The 20,524-nt window shown below is 36.3% G+C and overlaps 2 protein-coding genes and 1 pseudogene across 3 annotated transcripts in view; 2 read left to right on the top strand and 1 right to left on the bottom strand.

Moving 5' to 3' along the window:
• Nucleotides 1-20,524, top strand: part of LOC137007702 (uncharacterized) — a 1,237,067-nt pseudogene that overhangs the window by 1,022,044 nt on the left and 194,499 nt on the right.
• Nucleotides 13,063-20,229, top strand: LOC137014165 (uncharacterized). Its single transcript, XM_067378350.1, has 5 exons — nt 13,063-13,287; nt 13,387-13,543; nt 15,123-15,216; nt 18,494-18,732; nt 20,153-20,229. Exons 1-5 carry the CDS (start codon nt 13,117-13,119, stop codon nt 20,227-20,229), a joined length of 738 nt encoding a protein of 245 aa, XP_067234451.1. The 5' UTR covers nt 13,063-13,116.
• The window catches only part of LOC137006087 (NACHT, LRR and PYD domains-containing protein 3-like), a 126,994-nt gene continuing 125,322 nt past the window's right edge, over nt 18,853-20,524 (bottom strand). Inside the window, exon 15 of one of the 2 annotated variants that reach the window (XM_067366509.1) lies at nt 18,853-20,431. In XM_067366509.1, the coding sequence (XP_067222610.1) occupies nt 20,275-20,431 (157 nt within the window). In that variant the 3' untranslated portion in view covers nt 18,853-20,274. The remainder of the gene's footprint in view (nt 20,432-20,524) is intronic. The other variant, XM_067366519.1, reaches the window with a different exon arrangement.

The following is a 20,524-nucleotide window of genomic DNA, read 5'->3' as shown; positions in this document are numbered from 1 at the left end:
TGTATAACTGCTGAGTTCTCTTTTTTTCCAGGTCCTGTTGTCCGACCTTTGCTTACACCAAGTAGAGCAGGGAAATCTTTCAGCAATTGTGAGTTTAAATTTATAAAACTGATATTTCTGATAGTTTTAAGCATTTTGTGTCATGCCCAAGGATGCTCCTTACCCAAAGCAAAATGAATGTAATGCACAGACTCTTGTGAATTGTTGCTTTACAAAACTGTTTTGCTTTTTCAGATTCACCCAATTCTTTTGTCATTTTAACAGTTTGGACAGAACTACAATCATTACATTTATAACTCAAGGTTTTACATGCTAAACATAAAGCATATCAAACATTTGATTGCTAATTAGAGGCAACGGCTCTTTAGTAAGGCTTTGTGTAGTACAAAGAAATGGTCTCAGGTTATGCATATAACCATGGTTCAGAGGAGCGGAACTCGCACTGCGTCCGAAGACACTTTGGGGGAATGCCAAAGTGTATTTTGACAATGCGAGTTCCCATACGAAAGGGAATTTGTTTTGATGGAGGCAGACATCACATACCAATTCTTTCAACAGCATTTGCTAATCACCACCAAAAGACCGTGGAAGAGCCACAGCAGGGCTATTTTGAGACTCTCCCCAACTGTCAAGGTAACTGGCTCTACATGAATACTGTAACCACATGCAAAGGCTGTAACCACACAGCATTTATGCCAACTCAAAAGTGAGGCTGACTCCATGACTGGGTGGGTCAAGTTTCTGATCACAAAATAAACAGTTAACATACAGTGCGTGCACAATCATTATGCAAGTCAATGAGCATTTCGCTGTCCAATGATCACGCCTTAATTGTGCAATTTCTAGTATTGCATCTTTTTTATGGGCATTTAATAGTTTTTGACTTTCCAGTGTGAGTTAAATCTCTGGCCACGTTCACATGGTCAGTTTTTGAGATTGACAACTGCATTTACTTTCAGGTGTGAGTCTCAAAATGTCCTGTTCACACAGCCAGTAACAATTATATATTACTTATAAATGATTATATACAAATTAAAAGTAGTTAAGACTAATGTGGTTTGGATTGGTAAAATGTGCTTGAAGTAAAAATATGATCAGAATATCAACTTGCATAAAAATGATGCACGCACTGTAGATGTTTAGTCATGCACTTATATTCTGCCTGATGTTAGAAAGTTGCAGGCCTCTATAATAAATAAACCTTCATTAAACCAGCGAATAAAAATGAAACTGTCATGCAAAATTACTATAGTTCATACAACCTTTACCAATTCCACCATTCTCAGCTCCAGATGTACCAGTGAGCTTCTCCAAGGCAGATGAGCAAGATGAACATCAACCTAACATTCAAGGTTAAAGAGCATTAATGATTATATTAAGGAAATCAAAAACACATTCATTGCAAATGAGTCAAAGCCTAACACAAAGTAATACTACAATTTTTTTTCTGTATAATTAATTAGAGAATACATTCTCTGTCCTGAGACCCTATCAAGACCCAAGACCGTCTACACACCAAGGAAGAATGCAGAGTAAGTATAAAAAGGTATAACTGAGGTACAACTTAAAAGCCTTTGTGTACCACTGTCATGGTAGCAAATACAATTTACCAACTTCACCTTCCTCAGCTCCAGTTGTACCAGTGAGCTTCTCCCAGGCAGATGTGCCCCAAGATAATTGGGGTAAACACACACCTAACATTCAAGGTAAAAAAAAAAAGCATTAATTAGCATTTGGGAAAAAAGAAATCAGAAGGGCAATCACTGCACACAAAAAAGACAACATACATTAGCTAATTCAACATATTCTGTATAATCCATCAGATAATGCGTTTTCTGTCCTGAGACCTTCAGGTTCCAAGCAAGGAAGAACACCACGTAAGTTTTGATTCTCACTTTTGGTAAATACTGTAGCATTTCATCTAGATGTACAATATAAAATGTGTATGTTAGTTTAAAGCAAGACTACAAAACTAAATAAGCTAAGATACAAAGCAAGAGAGGACAATTCAGTTGCAGCAGTTGAACAAGTTCCATATGTAAGCTCATCTAAGAGAGAGCTTCTCTCACGCAGGCCACCAACGAGATCCTTGGCATGAACACTCACCTAACATTCAAGGTAAAAGAGCATTAATTAGTGTACGGAGGAAAATCGCAAATCACACAAACACGTTCATTGCAAATGATTCACAGCCTAATACAAAGTAATATGGATTGTTTTCCTGTATAATTAATTAGAGAACACATTCTCTCACCCGGGACCCTATCAAGACCCAAGACAGTCTACACATCAAGGAAGAATGCAGAGTAAGAAAAAAAAATAATAATAATAATTCAGTCATTACTGAGGTATAACTTAAAAGCCCTTGTGTACCATTTCATGCAGTGTCATGGTAGCAAATGCAAATAACTTTACCCTTAACTACCTTTCTCAGCTCCAGTTGTTCCAGTGAGCTTGTCTCATGTAAATGAGCAAGAGGATGCTTGGTCTGATAACCCATCTAACGTTCAAGGTAAAAGAACATTCATTATCACATGCACAAAACAAACTGCAAATGAATAACTAACACTAGGAAATATTACATTTTCTGTATAATCTATTAGAGGACACAATCTCTGAACTGAGACCCTCAAGTACCCACCAGGCAAGAACACAGAGTAAGTCACTTATTTCTATATATATATATATATTAAAAAAAAAAAACTCATCTCATCTCAATTATCAGTGTTTCCAACAGGAATTTGTGAGACTGTGGTGGTGACATCGGTTTCTCTAGGGGGGTCTGGGGGCATGCCCCCTCATTGGAAAATTTTGTACATTTTAAATTTAAATGCATAAATCTGGTGCATTCTGAAGGCAAAATTTAAGGGACTAGATCAATGAATAAATTTGTTCTCTTGTAAACAATTGTGCTCCAATAGTAATTTATTTATTGGTGATGGTAGGGCACATTAGTCAAGTACACAACAAATAGTAGGTTAAGTGATCGTTCATAAGTGGTCAACATACATTTAAACCATTAAAAATATATAGCAAAAGAGGTTACTGGTCACTCTGATTTGTTAAACTCAATCCAGAATGTACCAAACACACTACACTACTCAATGTATTGTGCAGCTTTAATGGATTAACAAGATATGATAGATACAACAGAACAAAATAGCTATTAATAATCTTTCAGTATGTAAAACAATGATAATATGAAACGTTTCAAAACAGCAGCACAAACTGCTTATGTGCATCCTGGGTGAAGAATGATGTGCTTAAAGCAATATAGACTCTCAGCACACAATTGCACTGCGCATTGAAAAGTTTACGGCACAATAGGCCTGTTGCGATAGTCAATATATCGACATATTGCACAATATATGGACATGACTTCGATCATTTTTGGTGGCACAATATATTGCCTATTACGTTTACACAAAAATAAATTTCACTGACATTTTGCCGACATTGACAGGAAAAAAAAAATGCGCCATTTGAGTCATTAAAATGTTTTCCTGACAACTACAGACAGTTTGAGCAATCTACTGGTGCAAATATAAACATGACAGCGTGAAATGGTGCATGCTCACAGCTAGTTTCACACAGGACGCAGAAGTCGCGATTGTCTAGTGTCTAGTCGCATTTTTGCATTCCACTGTGCCTCTGCATGGAAATGTGCATTCCACTGTGTTTTTCCATGGAAATGTGTTTGACTTCATGCATGACGCAGCGCTAAAACGTGGCGCTCAAGTTAAAAGATGTTTTTCAAACATGCCTCTAGAAAAACAGATGCATATGGACATCTGACAATAGCGTGCACCCTTACTTTACTGAGAAAATTATGTCAGGGAAAAACCTGTAGATGGAAAATCTCCATATAAGTGCCTTTTGTGCATTTGCAAGTACTAGTTATTTTGCAGTTTTTGTTAGCAAAGGTTTATTTATTATTTATTCAACATTATAAATGTAACGCTTCAATTCCAGTATCTAAATATTCTTAAGAGTTAAGTTCATTGTCATTTGAAAGTATGTAGGCCTACTTGCATTATTATGCTGTTATATTATATACGTTTTCATTCAGTGGCATAAAATGGTCTTAAAATGACAATAATCGCATATCGCAATAATATCTGAACACGACACACGGTTTGAGTGCTGAACAAAGAATGATTGACAGCTGCAGTGGAGGGAAGACAAGTTTCCTTGAACTTAAATTTAACAATGTACATATTCTTCTGTCCTTCACATGAAGCTATGGTATGGCTTCAGATGACTTGTCATTATGTCATTAATGACTCACGTCGTTCCAAACCCGTAAGACCTCCTTTCATCTTCAGAACACAGTTGAAGATATTTTAGATTTAGTCCGAGCGCTTTCTGTCCCTTCATTGAAAATGTAAGTACATTTGATTCCATTGAATTGATTCCACTGAATGGATTCCATTGAATCCTTTCATTTTTTTTTTTTTTTTTTTTTTTTTTATTGATATATAAGGACAAAAATTACAGATCAAAAAATTTAACAACAATAGAAATATAGGCAAATACAAAAACAGTAAGGAAACAAACGAGAAAATAAATAAATATATGAACAATGGAGAAAACAAACAAACAAACAAAAAAAAAAAAAAAAATAAATAAATAAATTAAAAAAAAAAAAAAAATAATAAAATAAACCCTATGAGCCAGAGGTAATATAACTTAAATTATACTGAAAAAAGAAGAGAAGGGTCCTTTTTTTTTTTTTTTTTTCCTTTTTATTTTTTTTCCCTTTTCCTTTTTTCCTTTCCCTTTCCTTCTTCTTTGAACATCATAAAAAGGCATAAATATTATACTTTGTGCACAACGAATTGGACTTTAGGGCTTTGACATTGCTGGAAGAGGAAATAGTGCCCAAATAACATTTCAAATCTTGACAAAAAATAATAAAAAGAGGTTTAAGAGACAAAAATTTACACTTATGTATAAAAAACTTGGCAAGAAAAATAAATAGATTTACAAGAAAGTATTTGTCTTTTAGATTTTTATCGGAGTTATATAATCCAAATAATACATCCTTAAATGTCAAAGAAAAATTTTCAAAAAAAGAAGCATGTATAAATAAACAAAATTTCTTCCAAAAAATAGCTACATGAACACACTCCCAGAAAAGGTGAGGGATAGACTCATCTTCCGCCCCACAAAAAGAGCATAGAGAATCCTTCTCAGGAAACATTTTTTGGATATAAAGATTGACAGGGTAGAAACGGTATAACAACTTAAATGAAACCTCTTTAACCTTATTAGTGATTAAATATTTGTTGGGTAAAGACCACACTTTCTTCCAAGGAATATTATTAAAACAATTACTCCAATAAGATATTACAGAAGGGACAGTGATGATATCATTCTGAAAGAGTTGTCTAATCCTTCTATTCCTGAGAGAAGGACTGGACAAAAAACAAACCTTCCCTATTGTTGTCTCAAAAGGATGAGTCCAAGAGGTAAAAAGAGGTGAAGAGTCTCCTGAGTTTTTTATAAGAGCAATAGCTCCACTAGGGATAGCATCCATCACTATGGCAAAGTCTCGTGGGGTGACAGGAATACAATATTTAGCTAAAAATTCAGAATAAGAAAACAAAAGACCATTTGAATTTAAAAGTTGAGAAACCAAAAGAATATTGTTAGCAAACCAATCTGGGAAAAAAGTGTTTTATTTTTATATCGGATATCATGGTTATTCCAAATAAAATACCTGTGGGGACTAAAATTATGTTTGTAAATTAAATGCCAAGCCAAAAGCATCTGCTTATGGAAATTTGATAATTTGATGGGCAATTTAGAAATATTGTAGTTACATACTAAGAGAAAGGGAAGACCACCGACTTTAGAAAAGATATAGTTAGGAATAGTGTTCCATATGGAATCAGAATCAGTTAGAAATTGCCTCAACCAATTGATCTTAAACGTATTATTTAAAGAAGCGAAGTCAAGAAAGTTAAGACCTCCCTTATCAAAGCTATTTATGACAACAGATTTTTTTAAGTAATGTCTCTTGTGTTTCCATAAAAAGTCAAAGAGCATTCTATCAACCTTCACACAAATTGACTTATCTACATACAAGGAAAGAGCAGGGTAGGTCAATCGAGAAACACCTTCGGCTTTAGCAAGGAGAGCCCTTCCCCGTAAAGATAAGTCCCTTTGGAGCCAGGAGTTAAATTTTTTATTAGCTTTAGTAATTACTGGATCAAAGTTTAATTTTCCTCTCATTTTACCATCTTTACAAACAATCACACCCAAATAACACACTTCGGTTTTAACCGGAATACTATGCAGGAAAGAAGCAGAACAAGACTTTAAGGGAAGGAGTTCACATTTATTTAAATTCAGAAATAAACCGGAAGCTTTAGAAAATAGTTTAATTAGATCAAGAGCGATAGGGATCTGTGAGTCATTTTTTAAAAAGAGTGTAGTATCGTCGGCTAATTGAGTTATAAGAATCTGTTTATCAGCTATATTAATACCTTTTAGTTGACTACTCAACAGAGAAGAAGTAAGGAGCTGAGCAGCTAGTAAGAACAAGTAAGGCGATACCGGACAACCCTGGCGAACCCCTCTAAACACATTAAATCTTGGAGAAGTGCCAGATTTAAGATTAATTGAGCAGTTGCCATTTTTGTATAAAGTTCGGACAACTTTGCAAAAGAAATCACCAAAACCAAATTTACACAGGGATTGTAAAATAAAATCATGTTCAAGGGAATCGAAGGCTTTATAAAAATCTAAAAAAAGAATAAAACTTTCATCGCTAATCAGATCATCATAGTCTAATAAATCTAAAACTAGGCGTATATTATTAGCAATATGCCTGTTAGGAATAAAACCTGACTGAGTTTCTTCTATTATTGTATCCAGAACACGTTTCAGTCTTTTAGCCAGTAGCAAAGCTAATATCTTATAATCACAATTTAACAAACAGATTGGACGCCAGTTATCAATCAATAAAATGTCTTTCTTAGGTTTAGGTATTAAAGTAAGTAATCCCTGTGATAAAGTAGGTGGAAGTGTTTCAGAAGCAATACTCTCCAAATACATCTTAAGCAAGAAAGGTGCTAGCTCTAGGGAAAAGTGTTTGTAAAGTTCGGCTGTCAGCCCATCTGTGCCCGGGGACTTATTGTTCTTAAGAGCTTCAATAGACTCCATTACTTCATCAATGGATATATCTTTATCGCAGGCGATCTTATCTTCATTAGATAATGTCCTAACATCCTTCAAAGACTGGAAAAAGGACAGAGCTGAGTCCCTGCAGTATTTGGATTGGTAAAGATTAGAATAGAAGCTTGCACAAAATGTGCCAATTTCCATAGGATCAGAAATAACAGTACCGTTGATATTTAAAGAATTAATAGTTAAACTTCTATAATTATTCTTTTCCATTCTGAAGAAATATGCTGTACTTTGCTCTCCTTGCTCTAACCATCTTCTTCTAGACCGAATAAAAGAGCCTTCTGCCTTAAATTTATATATTGAGTCTAATTGAGTTTGTAGATCAGTAAGTTCTACCAACTCAGCTTCTGACAGACCATCCTGCATTTTACCACAGAGAGTCATTATTTTGGAAATGACAGTCTCCTCTTCACATTTTTTAAGTTTAGTTTGATGGCTGCCAAAGTTTCTAGCACATTTGCCAAGTTCGTGTTTAAGAAGCTCCCAATTGAGGCTGTATTTATTTTCCTTTTGTGCTTTGATCCAGTAATACTCAATCAAAAATAAAATATTTTTTCTCAGTTGGTCATGCTTAAGCAAAGAAGAGTTAAGCTTCCAATAAGAAGTTCGAGGACTTGAAGAAGAAAGAGCTAAAGATAGAGGGGATTGAAAAAGAGTTGCTTTGTGATCAGTCATGGGGGAAGGTAGGATACTGACAGAAACATTAAAATCTCTGAGAGATTGTGAAACAAGCCAGTAATCAATGCGGGATTGTTTAGAACAACTTTTGTTACTCCAAGTATAGGATTTAATGCTTGGAAATTTCTCCCTCCAAATATCAATAATATCAAATTTGTCCATAAATATCTTTAATTTAGAATTTGTAGAGGCAGACTGTTTAGGTGGTAGTCTATCAAGATTATTATCAGGCACAATATTAAAGTCCCCACCAATGAAAACTAAGGCATTTGGGTATGCATTAAGCCACAGCAATATCTTCTCTTCTATCACTTCAAGCAGTAAGTCATTTTCATGAGAACTATTGTAACCATAGATATTAATTAGTATTACCACAGTGTTATTTAAACAAATGACCATAAGCAAAAAATGTCCACTTGGGTCACTAAAATGGTGTAAAACCTCTCCAGCAAAAAAGTTTTTCAAAGTCAGAACTCCCGCTGAACGCTCCGAACCGTGAGCCATCCAAACGTCATTGTTCCACTGATTTTTCCAAAATGCAGTATCGCTGGCAACGGAGTGGGACTCTTGAAAAAAACAAAAGTCAGTCTTGAACGATTTGGCATACAGGAACAACGCCTTTCGTTTAGTAATGTCTCTTAGACCTCTGGCATTGAGAGAAAAAACAGAAATAGACATACAAAAATAATAATAATAAAAATAGAACTCTGAACAATGAACAGCGAATTAGAAGCTTACTTGTGGAAAAGTGGAAAATGCTAAAACAGCTGACAACAAGGTCAAGTCAAGTAAATTTTCAGCCTTCAAATGTGTCCTGCTCCACAATAAAAGGTAGAGCTAAAAAAAAAAAAAAAAAAAAAAGCCGACCCTATGTAAGTCAGTTGGCCGACTCACATAGGGTTAATTTCAGAGCCTTCGACGAATGCACGATGACCCACAAAATGCGCCCTTTTCCCTTCCTTGCGGGCCTTCTCAACAGCCGGCCAAAGCAGCTGCCTCCTTTCTCGGTCAAAAGCAGTGAGATCCTCAGTAAACCGAAGCTTGTTCGCCCGCAGGAACTCTGACGATTTCGCCGCTCTCCACACACCATCTCTCGTCACGCGTGAGGAAAACTGGATAATGATCGCACGCGGCCTTGGAGAATTGGGAAGTCTCTTTCCAACGCGGTGGACAGTATCAATCTTATCTGGAAGGATCTTGCCCTCCTCTGGAAAGGTGGCTGCACAAATATTGATAGATTCGGCTCTGACATTTTCACTTTCTTTTTCAGGTACTCCATGTAAACGCAGGTTCCAGCGGCGAGAGTATCTTTCCAAATCTGCAATTCTTTTTTCGCAGAGTTCCATCTTCTTTTCCTCTGTATTTAGTCTAGTTTCAACATGGCAAACCTTACCCTTAATATCATTCAGCTCAGCACATACAAAGTCCACAGTTTTTTTTAGTCCTTCAATCTTAAGAGCGTTGTCCCCCACCATTTTCTCCAGGGCGTCCGAACGATTATTTATCAGCTGAGAGAGAGTGGAAATCACGGCGTCGTCTTCTGCTTTACCTTTCTTTGTAGGGGGCTTACCAGGGCTCTCTGGAAACGAAGTAGATAAGAGGATCTCACCGGGAGACGCATAGCTGTGATGGCTCACATTATCAGATACACGTGCAGCGCGCAACATCTCTTTTTCTTTCCTTTTATCTGCGACAGACTTCATATTTACAATCTCGGGGAGCACTATGAGGTATTTATAGAAACTAATAAATGTATCAGAGATATAAGTAGTGTAATTTGGCTGTTAAAAGTAGATTTGTCAGCAGAGCACGATAAAGCAAACTTAGCAGGACGCCATCTTGGACAACCCCCTTGAATCCTTTCATCTGTTGGCGTTGGTAATGCACTTTTACGTCATTGTTTTTGGCGATTAGGACATCCGCGACATGCACACTTACACACCATTTTAAAAAATAGCTTAAATACAGCGTGCGTCTCCCTCAGACTGTAAACGAAACTCTGGTGCACCAGATAACACGTCAGCAGCGTCTTACATCAGCAGTGCGCTGCAGTTCACTGAACGAGTCGTGAACCTGGATGAACAGACCCGGAGGAGAATACAATGCTGAATAAAGTCGTAGTTTTTGTTATTTTTGGACCAAAATGTATTTTAGATGCTTCAAAAACTTCTAACGAACCCACTGATGTCAGATGGACTACTTTGATGATGTTTTTATCACCTTTCTGGACATGGACAGTGTATGGTACTTACATTTTCAATAGAGGGACAGAAAGCTCTCGGACTAAATCTAAAATATCTCAAACTGTGTTCTGAAGATGAAAGGAGGTCTTATGGGTGTGGAACCACATGAGGGTGAGTCATTAATGACATAAATTTCATTTTTGGGTGAACTAACCCTTTAAATGGAGCAAAAGAAATAGACTAGCACCAGTTTTGCCATATAAATGAGCACAATTATCAATCGGTTATTTAAATATCACAACAAGCCTAATTTCCATTCAATTTCGAGTCTGTGGGAGGACAAATTAGAATGTGGCGGGCCACCGCAGTCTAGTTAATGTATGGGAAACACTGATTATGATTAGAAGTGTAACATTTAGTTCATTTTTCAAATTAGATTTTAAAGCAACACAATTAATTTGCAAATAAGACAAACTACGGATCCAGATTGCCCTGCGAATTTGTAAAGCAAAGAACGATGCTCTTTGATATATATATATATATATATATATATATATATATATATATATATATATATATATATATACAATAGAAGAATGTAGTGGTTTTATATAATATATATATATATATATATATATATATATATATATATATATATATATATATATATATATATATATATATATATATATATATATATATAAATATAAAAAACCACTACATTCTTCTATTGAGAATGTAATGTAGTGAAACGCTATGGAGAAAGTCAAACATGATCTCTAAAACAGCCACTAAAAGAGGGGAAAATGTCATCATGCAAGCTTTTCAAACTCATGATGACCACATCTACTAGAATTTATCACTTTCTATTGTATTTATTGTGGTAAGTTTAGACTAGTTTTTATAATAGATGATCTGTTAGGGGAATACATTTTTATACTACAACTGTGGCATGATGTAGCTATAGTTTCTAACTGTGTTGCTATTTCTCATAAATGCTATAGATAATTTTCTTTCTTTTTTAACATTGCCCTAGGCATGGTAATAAGGAACCATTAAAAGTCTTACTTGTAATTAAATACTTATTGAAACAAATGCTATAGTTAATTACAAGAACTATGTTATTTTTAAGGTCAAGTACAAGTTAGAAAGAGCTTTAAAATATAGACCTTCTTAAATTGACTAAACAAATGGTTTTGCCCATTTGTATAATATTTTCAGCTAATAATGACAGATATTCCAAGAGATAACAGGAAATGGCAATAAGCTTTGTGCTTTGTTACTTTTGATATGAAACAAAGTCTCAGATGTGTGTGTGACCATAACTTGTTAGAAGCCTTAACCCTAATTCTAGAGAGGAGCATTTTGCTAAATATATGCACATTCATTATAATTTATATAATTTAAATATATTACACATTCATTATAATTTAAATGTTCTTCAATGTTTAACAGTAGGGCTTCAATCTTCAGCTGGCTGTCAGTGGCTGGTGGTAGCTGCAGTCTGATTCTGGCAGGTTGGTGGCTGGCAGAGTGTAACATACTCCTTATCACTATTGCTACATGTAGATACATTATTATTATAAATGTATTCTTATGACTCTTCTTTTGTATAATTGACATTTTAGGGGAGTTTATTCCAATTAAAGTGGTCAAATGAACGTGATCCCGACTGGTTGCTTACGGACGCTCAGTCCAGCCAGCCGTGGTGAATCAGCGAACTATAAAGCATTCTCTATTACTATTGCTGCATGGTAATACAGAGTATTAATGTAATTTTATAGTGCGAGTGATAGAGAACGCGTAAGTTGTGATCACATTCATTTGACTGCTTTAATTGGGATAAACTCACCTAAAATGTCAATCATACAAAAGTATAGAGTAATAAGATTATATTCATAATAATAAAATAATGTATTTCTTGCAGCGATAGTGATAGGGAACACATTATACTTACAGCGCAACTGCAACTGAGACTGCCAGCCACTAGCAGGTCACGTGATCTGCCAGAATCAGACTGGCAGCTACCACCAGCTGTCAGTGGCAGCTCCTGACAGCCAGTTGAAGATTGAACGGGGGTTTTATTTAATCTCATATTTAATGCATGTTTGAATAAATCCGAAGTTATTATGACAGCCACCATTTCAATAATGTATAAATAAGTGATATTGGATCGAATCATATTTAATCGGAAAGCAAGCTTGTGAATCGAAATCGAATTTTAAAATTTCTGTCAATACCCAGCCCTATTACTTACTAATTCATTAACTACACTCCTTCTACAAGAATCACATTTTATATTTTGGCTTCAAAAAGACTAAATTCAAAAAAAAATGTGGAACTTAGTTTTAAGATGTAAAAATTTTATTTTCATGTCCATTTTTGCTCAGAAATCTAAGGGGACCCATGGTTTAAATGGGCATGATGCCTCTGACCATACTATAAGTAGAAGCGTAGACTATGAAATTCATAAAATTCAGTTTTACTTTTCCCAAATTCAGTTGTGTTTTTTTCTTTTCTGGATTCTCAATCCAGTTTAATCATGGAAACTGTGTAATCAAATGGATACAAGTTAAAATCTTCAGGCATTAACCATATCTTTCACTACAACAACATTTTTATAACACTGTGTCTACACCAGACATGACTTTTATCACGTCGCACCACAACAGCAACAGCTAAAAGCTGTCTACACTGAACACAACAAAGCCTGGACAATGTCAGAAATAGAACAGGAAATTTGTTTAGGGGAATTTGGGATGTCGGGAATTTGTTGCGGCGCATTCAGTCTAGACATTATCACTAATTATAATGTGTGCTATTGTCATGGTGTAAGTGTTGTTTTTAAGACATTTAAGAGCTTTTTGTGCTTGCAGGTGCTTCTGGTGTGAGACGATGGAGCTGCATCACTGATCAATGCACACGTACGATACATTTAAAAGCTAAACTTGTAAAATTCTACATTTTATAGTTTAATAAAGATAAAGATAAACCTACCAGATAAACCTACTGTATTGCAGCTGTTGAGAGGACAATTTTGGAGACACTAAATGAGCTGGACATGAAGATCAATCACCTGACTTCAGTGGTCCAGTCACTTGTAGGGAACAGCCGTCTCAATGCTCCAGTGCTGGTGGTGGACAGTGAGGATAATGTCTTTCCTATCACGTCCATGGAGGAACTGGACAATCTGGAAAGAAAATTAAGTGAAAGAGGGATGATGCAAAAGATGGTAAGAATCATTGACCTTTGTAGGTAGTGAAGTCATTTGTGTCCAGTATATTATATGTGTTTTGTTTGTAATGTTTTGATATTACCTTTTATTTAATAGGTGAGCAGATTGTCCATCAGTGGAGGACACACTATGAAAAAAACCATATGGAGAATCTGCTCCAAAGTCTTTGGTCCTGTAGCCAAAGAACTAAACTGGTGCGGAAGGGGAGAAAAGAGGGGCATCAGAAAAACAAATTTAGGAGCACTCCTAATAGGTACATCCAAAATGTAATTTCTCACAATATACAGTACATGCAATAAATGTTTAAAATGAAACCGTCGATACACATCCAAAGCGTCATTACTCCTCATGAACTTTTCATACAGACTTAAACATATAAATCCATATGCCACATGCTGTGTAAACAGTGTACAATGTTGTTTTATAGACACAAGAGTGTTTTAGATATGGAGACATTTGCTTTTAAAATTACGCATTCATGAGGAAACAACAGCTGCTATGCTAAGTGACGAAGAACCGTTGAATTATAGCACGTTTACAATAGTTTATACGTAATATTTAACAGCAAGTCTGTCGTCGATTATTACTCTTTTAGATTTAAAAAATATTTTGTCAGAACTTAAAGTACACCAATCACTTCAACAAACCACAAAATCAACCGTTACCGTTAACGTTACTTGATTAAACCACAGAAACTCACATTCATCACGCAACCTTAATTAAGTTAATACCGTATATGTTAAATTTATTTGACTGACCACACATATTAATGACAATTAATAAGATTAGCTACGTACCTTAGCTTTCCCGCCGGACGGACTAATTGCCTTCCACGTGTGATTGTCATGATCTTTGAAAGCACATGCGCAGTATTGGGAGTTGATTTTAAAAGAGTCGATTCCCTGAATCTGACTAGCCCAATTATCGGAGGAGACTCTAGCACGATATATATATATATATATATATATATATATATTCTTTTCACAAAACAAAGGGTTTCTTTTTATTATTTATTATTATTACAGGACGTTGTGATCATCTCAAACCAATTGGCGGTGAACTTTCGCACCTCTCTTTCATTTGTATTTGCCAATAAAATAATTAATATTCGACACACAAAAATTATTATATCCGAAACTGATTATATAAAGACAATAGCGAAGTGACTGAAAAACTGAAAAACATAATGCAGCATTTCAGCACCACTTAAAATGAACAGCGACCAATCAATCTATAAAGCATAGACATGAACGTGAAAACGCTTTAAGAGGCTTAATTTACTAAAACCAAACCTAGTAAACACCATACTAATAAAGCATGTACAGAAAAGCAGTTCAGCCTATAATATGAACGCAACATGTTTAATTAAGCATTTTCCTCCCAATAATGAAAACGCTTAATTGATATTAAAAGACCTAACTTAAACACTATACTAATAAAGCATACTGTACAGAAAAATTGGTGTGTGCAGAATTTGATCTTTCAATATCACTTTAGGCTACATTAGCTTAAGTTTTTTTCCTTAATGGGTTTCTGTGAGGAAAAAGCTTAAATTTAAACGTGTTGCGTCATTTTTGAAAGGCCAGATTGGCTCGACGTGCTCTTTAGCTACATAAGCACGGAAAATATGCTCGTAAGGACTAATTAGAGATAAATTAATTGATACTGACACGTACACAAATATTATGGCTAGTGTAGTCTGGGACATAGCCTATGTTGCTAACATATTTTGCCCAAATTCATAAAAATCCAGCTAAATAAAATCTAATTCAATAAAAAAAAAAATGATTTATTTGTTCAACTTATTCTAGTTTTACCTTTTTAACATTCAGGAGCAGCTATGAAGAATCCGGTGCTTCCGTCGCCAACCGAGGCAGAGGCTGAAAAGCACATAAAAGATTACCTCCGCTTGGCCCCAGGGAGAATGTAAACTGATTTGTTCCTTTTTTTAATTCTGTTTGTTTGTTTGTTTGTTCGTTCATTTGTTTCATAATTTTAAATAATATAAATAAATTATTTTAAAGTTCTTTGCATGTTAATAAAATAATTCAAATCATTCTACATCGTTTGTGTCTTTCATTCTGAGTGGAAAATACTTGGGTTTAGTTATTATATATGTAGTAGCTGTCGTCAATAGCAGTAAACGTGAGGGAATGTCTAAAATGTCTAATTAAAAACGACGTCTATGCTACATAAATCAGATGTCGCACAGATGTAAGATTCTAATCGTTAACGTCTTTAATACGTCCACTAGACGTCATTCGAACGTCTGAAACGGACGTCTATGCGACGTCTTCCAGATGAGCAAACGCCCTAAAAAATACGTCTTCCAGATGAAAAAGCGAACATCAAACAGACGTCTCCGCGACGTATTTGTGCTATCTGGGTAGCGATTTCAATTTTATTTAGATTTGTTGTTCAACATTACTTGAGCATTTTATACCCGTTTACCTCAAGGAGTCAGAAGCACCGTGACTGCTGTACTGTCCTCGCCTGAGAATTCAGTCACTGAGACGGCAGGAGTTGAAGGAGGATCGCGCGGGATTTTGTGTTGCTGTCGATTTGCGGTCTCTTTTTATTGATAGGCTGTACGCATTTGTCAATCATCCCCGCTTGCTATTTGGGGAAATGAACCCAGCGATATGATTGGTCAAACTCTTTCTTTTGCTGGATTTGAGTACTACGCGCGCACAGAGGACGCACCGGGTTTTTGCGTAGTATAGAGTGACAAATCGTACCAGCGTACTTTGAGGTCAAAATGCGTACTTGGTACGCAAAATGCGTACATGTTGGCAGGTCTGCAAATGAAATTGCCTTGCCTTGATTCTTGTTTAGAAGGACAAATAAACCCTTTCAATCATATTTATTCTATTGAATTATATTATATAATAATATTAGGGGGTCAAAACAACTTATATCTATTTTTGACACTGGACGACATAATGGGTGAAATTAACCTTTTCTTTTAGAACAAAAACATCAATTTGAGTGGGATGTAAATTTCCCTATATGCTCATGGTATAAAGCTGATCGGGTCATTGATAATTCAGCTTTCTTTTCCTTCCTTTGCTCCCTTTGGCTTCTGCTTCTCTCTCTTATCTGAATGTTTTAATTCTTTTTGATCTTCATCTATTAGATACAATACTCTAAATTTTATTATTAACTATTGACTGCTACTTTATGGTTGTTATTTTACCTTTTGGTTTTATTAAGCATTTTCATTATCGATTAAAGTTTGCGTGTGAGGCTAAATTTAATTGTAATGAATAAATAATTTATCATCAACTTTATCATCTGCCTGGATTTAATTTTCCCAAGTTTCTGCATCAATAACCATTTCTGCAGGAGCAAAAAACCTGACCTGTATTTTAGGCCAAACGATAACGGAGATATTTACAACTTCAGTTTGCTTATTTCAAAGAGAAATAACAATTAAGGCTGAAGTACCATCTCGTTACAGCAATAAACTAAATAAAATCACATAACATACTCACAAAACAATTAACAACATGACTCGTATTAAACTCATATAACATTAACACAGAATATAGGTTCGGATAAAACCCAAATTAAGCCATATACATTATTATGAACATATATTCAAGAGATTACCACACAATTGCGTGGAGACTTGTTTACTGGTCGTTATCGCAGACATCCCAACCTGCAAAAAGTCATTTCAGGGAGGTATCATCATCCCCCCTAACGCCCCCCCCCTCTGCTATAAGCTGTTTATACTATTTAAGTAAACTGCTTATATTTATTTTCCATTGCAACTTTAAACAGGTCTAAGGAGTTTGTTGTTTTCATGTAGCATTGGCAACTAGCCTGAATAATATGCACATGAAATGAAACTTGTCAGCTCACCTCACTGATTATTGATTGGTTGATTTGCCGAAAAAGGCCATTCGGGATGCTCTCTGTCATACATGCGCTTCGCACGCACACGCACACACACACACATGCTTCCCTGTCACTATCAGAGCTACGCCACACTCAACATGGATATGGTGATGTGCCGACAATCTGTTCATAGTGGATCTGGTCTCATTGAACTAGAAAGAGTCAACAGGGGGCAGTGTTTGTTCAACTTCTAATACACCTCTTTAAAAGAAAAAAAGATAAGGCTGTGTTATTTGAACTTTAACTTTTTTAAACTTTTTTACTTACCCTCTTTAAGTTGTGCTGTTTCATCGTCTGGTAATGAAATGTCAAGCACAGGAACATGCATCCCGAGGTTTGGCCCTCTGAGTATCTGCTGTCCTCCCATTCAGGGTTTGGTATGGCTGCATCCTAGAGAAATTATTTAACTTTTTTTTTTTCACATTTAACATTTATTAGCCCTGGATCCATAACTGGATTTGGTAGCACAACTGATAAGGTGTCAGATTTTGTTCTGTCCTCATGGGATGTTGGTCCCACCCCTCTCCAAAGACATCCAAGCTGACCTGGATGTGTGGCAGGAAAAAAAAGTAGTACTAGTATAAAAAGAATATATAGACTAGTACAGTGATCCTGGAGAGTCTGATAAACATTTACCTGCCTACAGCTTTATATCAACTCTTCAGACCTCGATTAGCTTGTTTGTGCAGGTTTGATCAGGGTTGAAGTGTCTCTCCAGGACCGACGTTAGCCACCCTAGGCCTAGCAGAACCAGCACTGATGAACCACACTATATATGACTTTAAATCAGTCTACTGGCCTCTCTTATGAAACACAACCTGAACAAATGTGTGGATCAAACCTGCTGTAATGTAAACCTTCAGATTCATGAGTCTTTACATCTGCTCCTGATCTCAGTGAATGGACAGACATCAATATTTATGTTCTTTCAGTCAAACACTCAGTAACAGAGCAGTTTTTGGACACTTTCACTGATGGATTAAATGAATCATGACGTAATGTGAATAATGAATTGACACATTTGTATCTGTAGCTGAAAACTATGGATGTTGACTATGGATGCCAGGTGTCACTGGAGCTTCTAGACCACATAAAAACACTTGAACATTATGATGAACCCCACTGTATAGTAGGAAAAACCCAGTAGATTAAAAGAGTACTGTATCCATATTTATAGTTTTCATAACAAAGAGGTTCTGTGATTCACATTTGATGAACACTATCCCATCAGAGAAGATTGATTGATTTAGTTTGTGGTTGGTGTTATTGGGGTAAGGAACACTACATGTTCTCATCTCAGGCTGGTCATCCTCGAGGGAACACCAACGGAGCATGAATGCACACACCCTATCCCGCTATACGCCCCTCGAACCATCCGATATCCTGCTTCTGGCATGGAGTTCTTCACTTCGAGAGCATCAAGCTCTTCACCTGAACATGAGCTGGACAAAGCTCTGACTGATCAACGGCTTTCAGTCATCCTCACGAGACACAGCAAGCAGATGGATATCTATGAACTGTGTTTTGTGTTTGTGAAATGTACTTTATGAATATATAAATGTATTTTGTGCACGTGTGTAACGATTCATCACTCGACATGGGATCCATTTAGCAGGCTTTATTGAAGTACTCGTGGTCGTACAGGCAGGGGTCAGAACCAGCAAACACAGCAATGTAGAACAGGCAGAATCGTAATCAGAGGCAGGCAGTAGATCAGGGTCACAAGCAAGTATCACAGTCCAGAGAACAGACAACAGGTCAAAAGGTAGGCAGCGATGAATCAATAAACGGTAAACAGACAGGAATGGCAACGGGAAACAAACAGGGTATAAACGCTCAGAAATGATAGCCGGGGCAATAATCAGGACTTCGCGTAGGTCTGTGTGAAAAGGCAGCTTAAATAGCAGTCCTAACAAGCTGCAGCTGGATGAGGATCAGAGTCCAAGGAATGGGGCTTGTGGGAGATGTAGTGTGAGTCAGTATAGGTGAATGACTGGATGCATGAATGTCAGTATTCCGGTGATGGAGCCCTCTGCTGGCCAGTGGGAGGAATCACGGGGTTCGTCTCCGTGACAACGTGAATTATGTTTCATGCATGTGTGAATCGTGTTCTTTGCGTGAATTATTTTTGAGGAATTTTTCGCTCCATTTTCTTTTGCCCTGAAAGGATCTCTTGGCTTTAAACGATGACAGAACTGTCCCTTTAAGTACAATATTACTGCCATATCTTTGTTTACAGATGACTGAAAGTATTTAATGTGATTGACAGAGGAAATAGAGGCGTTTAAACCCATCTGCCCAGCACATGCATGACATTGTAAATGCCTTTAATCACTCAAGTTTACCTTTTAGTTAAGTGTTTTATATAAAATAGATGTTCTTATGAAAGATTAACAACATTAAAATATATACAAGACTTATTTTTAATTGGCCATTCCAGTAAAGGTTTTGTGGTGATGTGTAAGTAAATCAGAGGACACTTACTGTGGGAACTAGAAGCTTTTATTTTCAAGCTTCAAATGATGACCTTTCTATTTATGAGTTACTTTAAAATGTCACGCCATCTTAACCATACTTACATATTATTGTCATATCTACTCAAAACACAACAAGTGGATCCATCCACAGCCCACAACAAACTTCAGTGTCCATTTAATTATTCAGTGGTGACCAGAACAAGCTGTGTTATTTACAGGAATGACCATTTCTTTACTGTTGAGGATTCAGAGACGTCAAAAAAGACAACATTTCGAAGGACATCCACTCCAGCTGTCCTCTTGAACCAGCGAGTGTATTAATGTGTGCATCAAGTCGCTCTAAGGCATCTCTGTCCAATGTGAAGAGACTTTGAGGAACATCTGCTCAAATGCTGGTGTCTCCTGCTCTGATTCTGAAGAACACTTTCATTTGCTGTTCTGACAAACATCTCTTCCATCGCTGTGCTTCTCTGTCCTTCCAGGCGGCCTCGGACAAAAATCTGCATGGGTGTCTGGTGTCGTTCTGTTCTCAAACCATGGCTGTTCCAATGTCGGGTAAAGGCTGATAAATGCCTGTGAACAGCTGAACCCATCCATACCACCATCAAGGACAATTCTCCACCTGAAACTCTGTGTCTTTGTACACAAATCCACCTGCCCGTAACTGTGCTCCGACAGCCTCCGATCCCACAATGTCCGTGATCATTGTGTTGAGGGCATCATCGGTTATTCCTGAAAACGTCAGAGAAATGAGAAACTTCCTGGAACAAACATATGTAAACATAAGTATTATTATCAAAGTAATGTTGAACAATTCACTCTAAATGCTCTTTTCATGCATGACGATTCATAAA

The sequence above is a fragment of the Chanodichthys erythropterus genome, chromosome 3 (assembly GCF_024489055.1).
Source record: "Chanodichthys erythropterus isolate Z2021 chromosome 3, ASM2448905v1, whole genome shotgun sequence".
NCBI lineage: Eukaryota > Metazoa > Chordata > Actinopteri > Cypriniformes > Xenocyprididae > Chanodichthys > Chanodichthys erythropterus.
This window is presented reverse-complemented; position numbering and strand designations above follow the sequence as displayed.

What these genes read in the sequence shown, in the direction of transcription:
- LOC137014165 (XM_067378350.1), top strand. Translation starts at nt 13,117, where the DNA reads ATGAAGATCAATCACCTGACTTCAGTGGTCCAGTCACTTGTAGGGAAC. An exon ending in GAGGGATGATGCAAAAGATG is followed by an intron (nt 13,288 to 13,386) that starts GTAAGAATCATT and finishes TTTATTTAATAG; the next exon opens with GTGAGCAGATTGTCCATCAG. An exon ending in GTGTTTTGTGTTTGTGAAAT is followed by an intron (nt 18,733 to 20,152) that starts GTACTTTATGAA and finishes CTGTCCTTCCAG; the next exon opens with GCGGCCTCGGACAAAAATCT.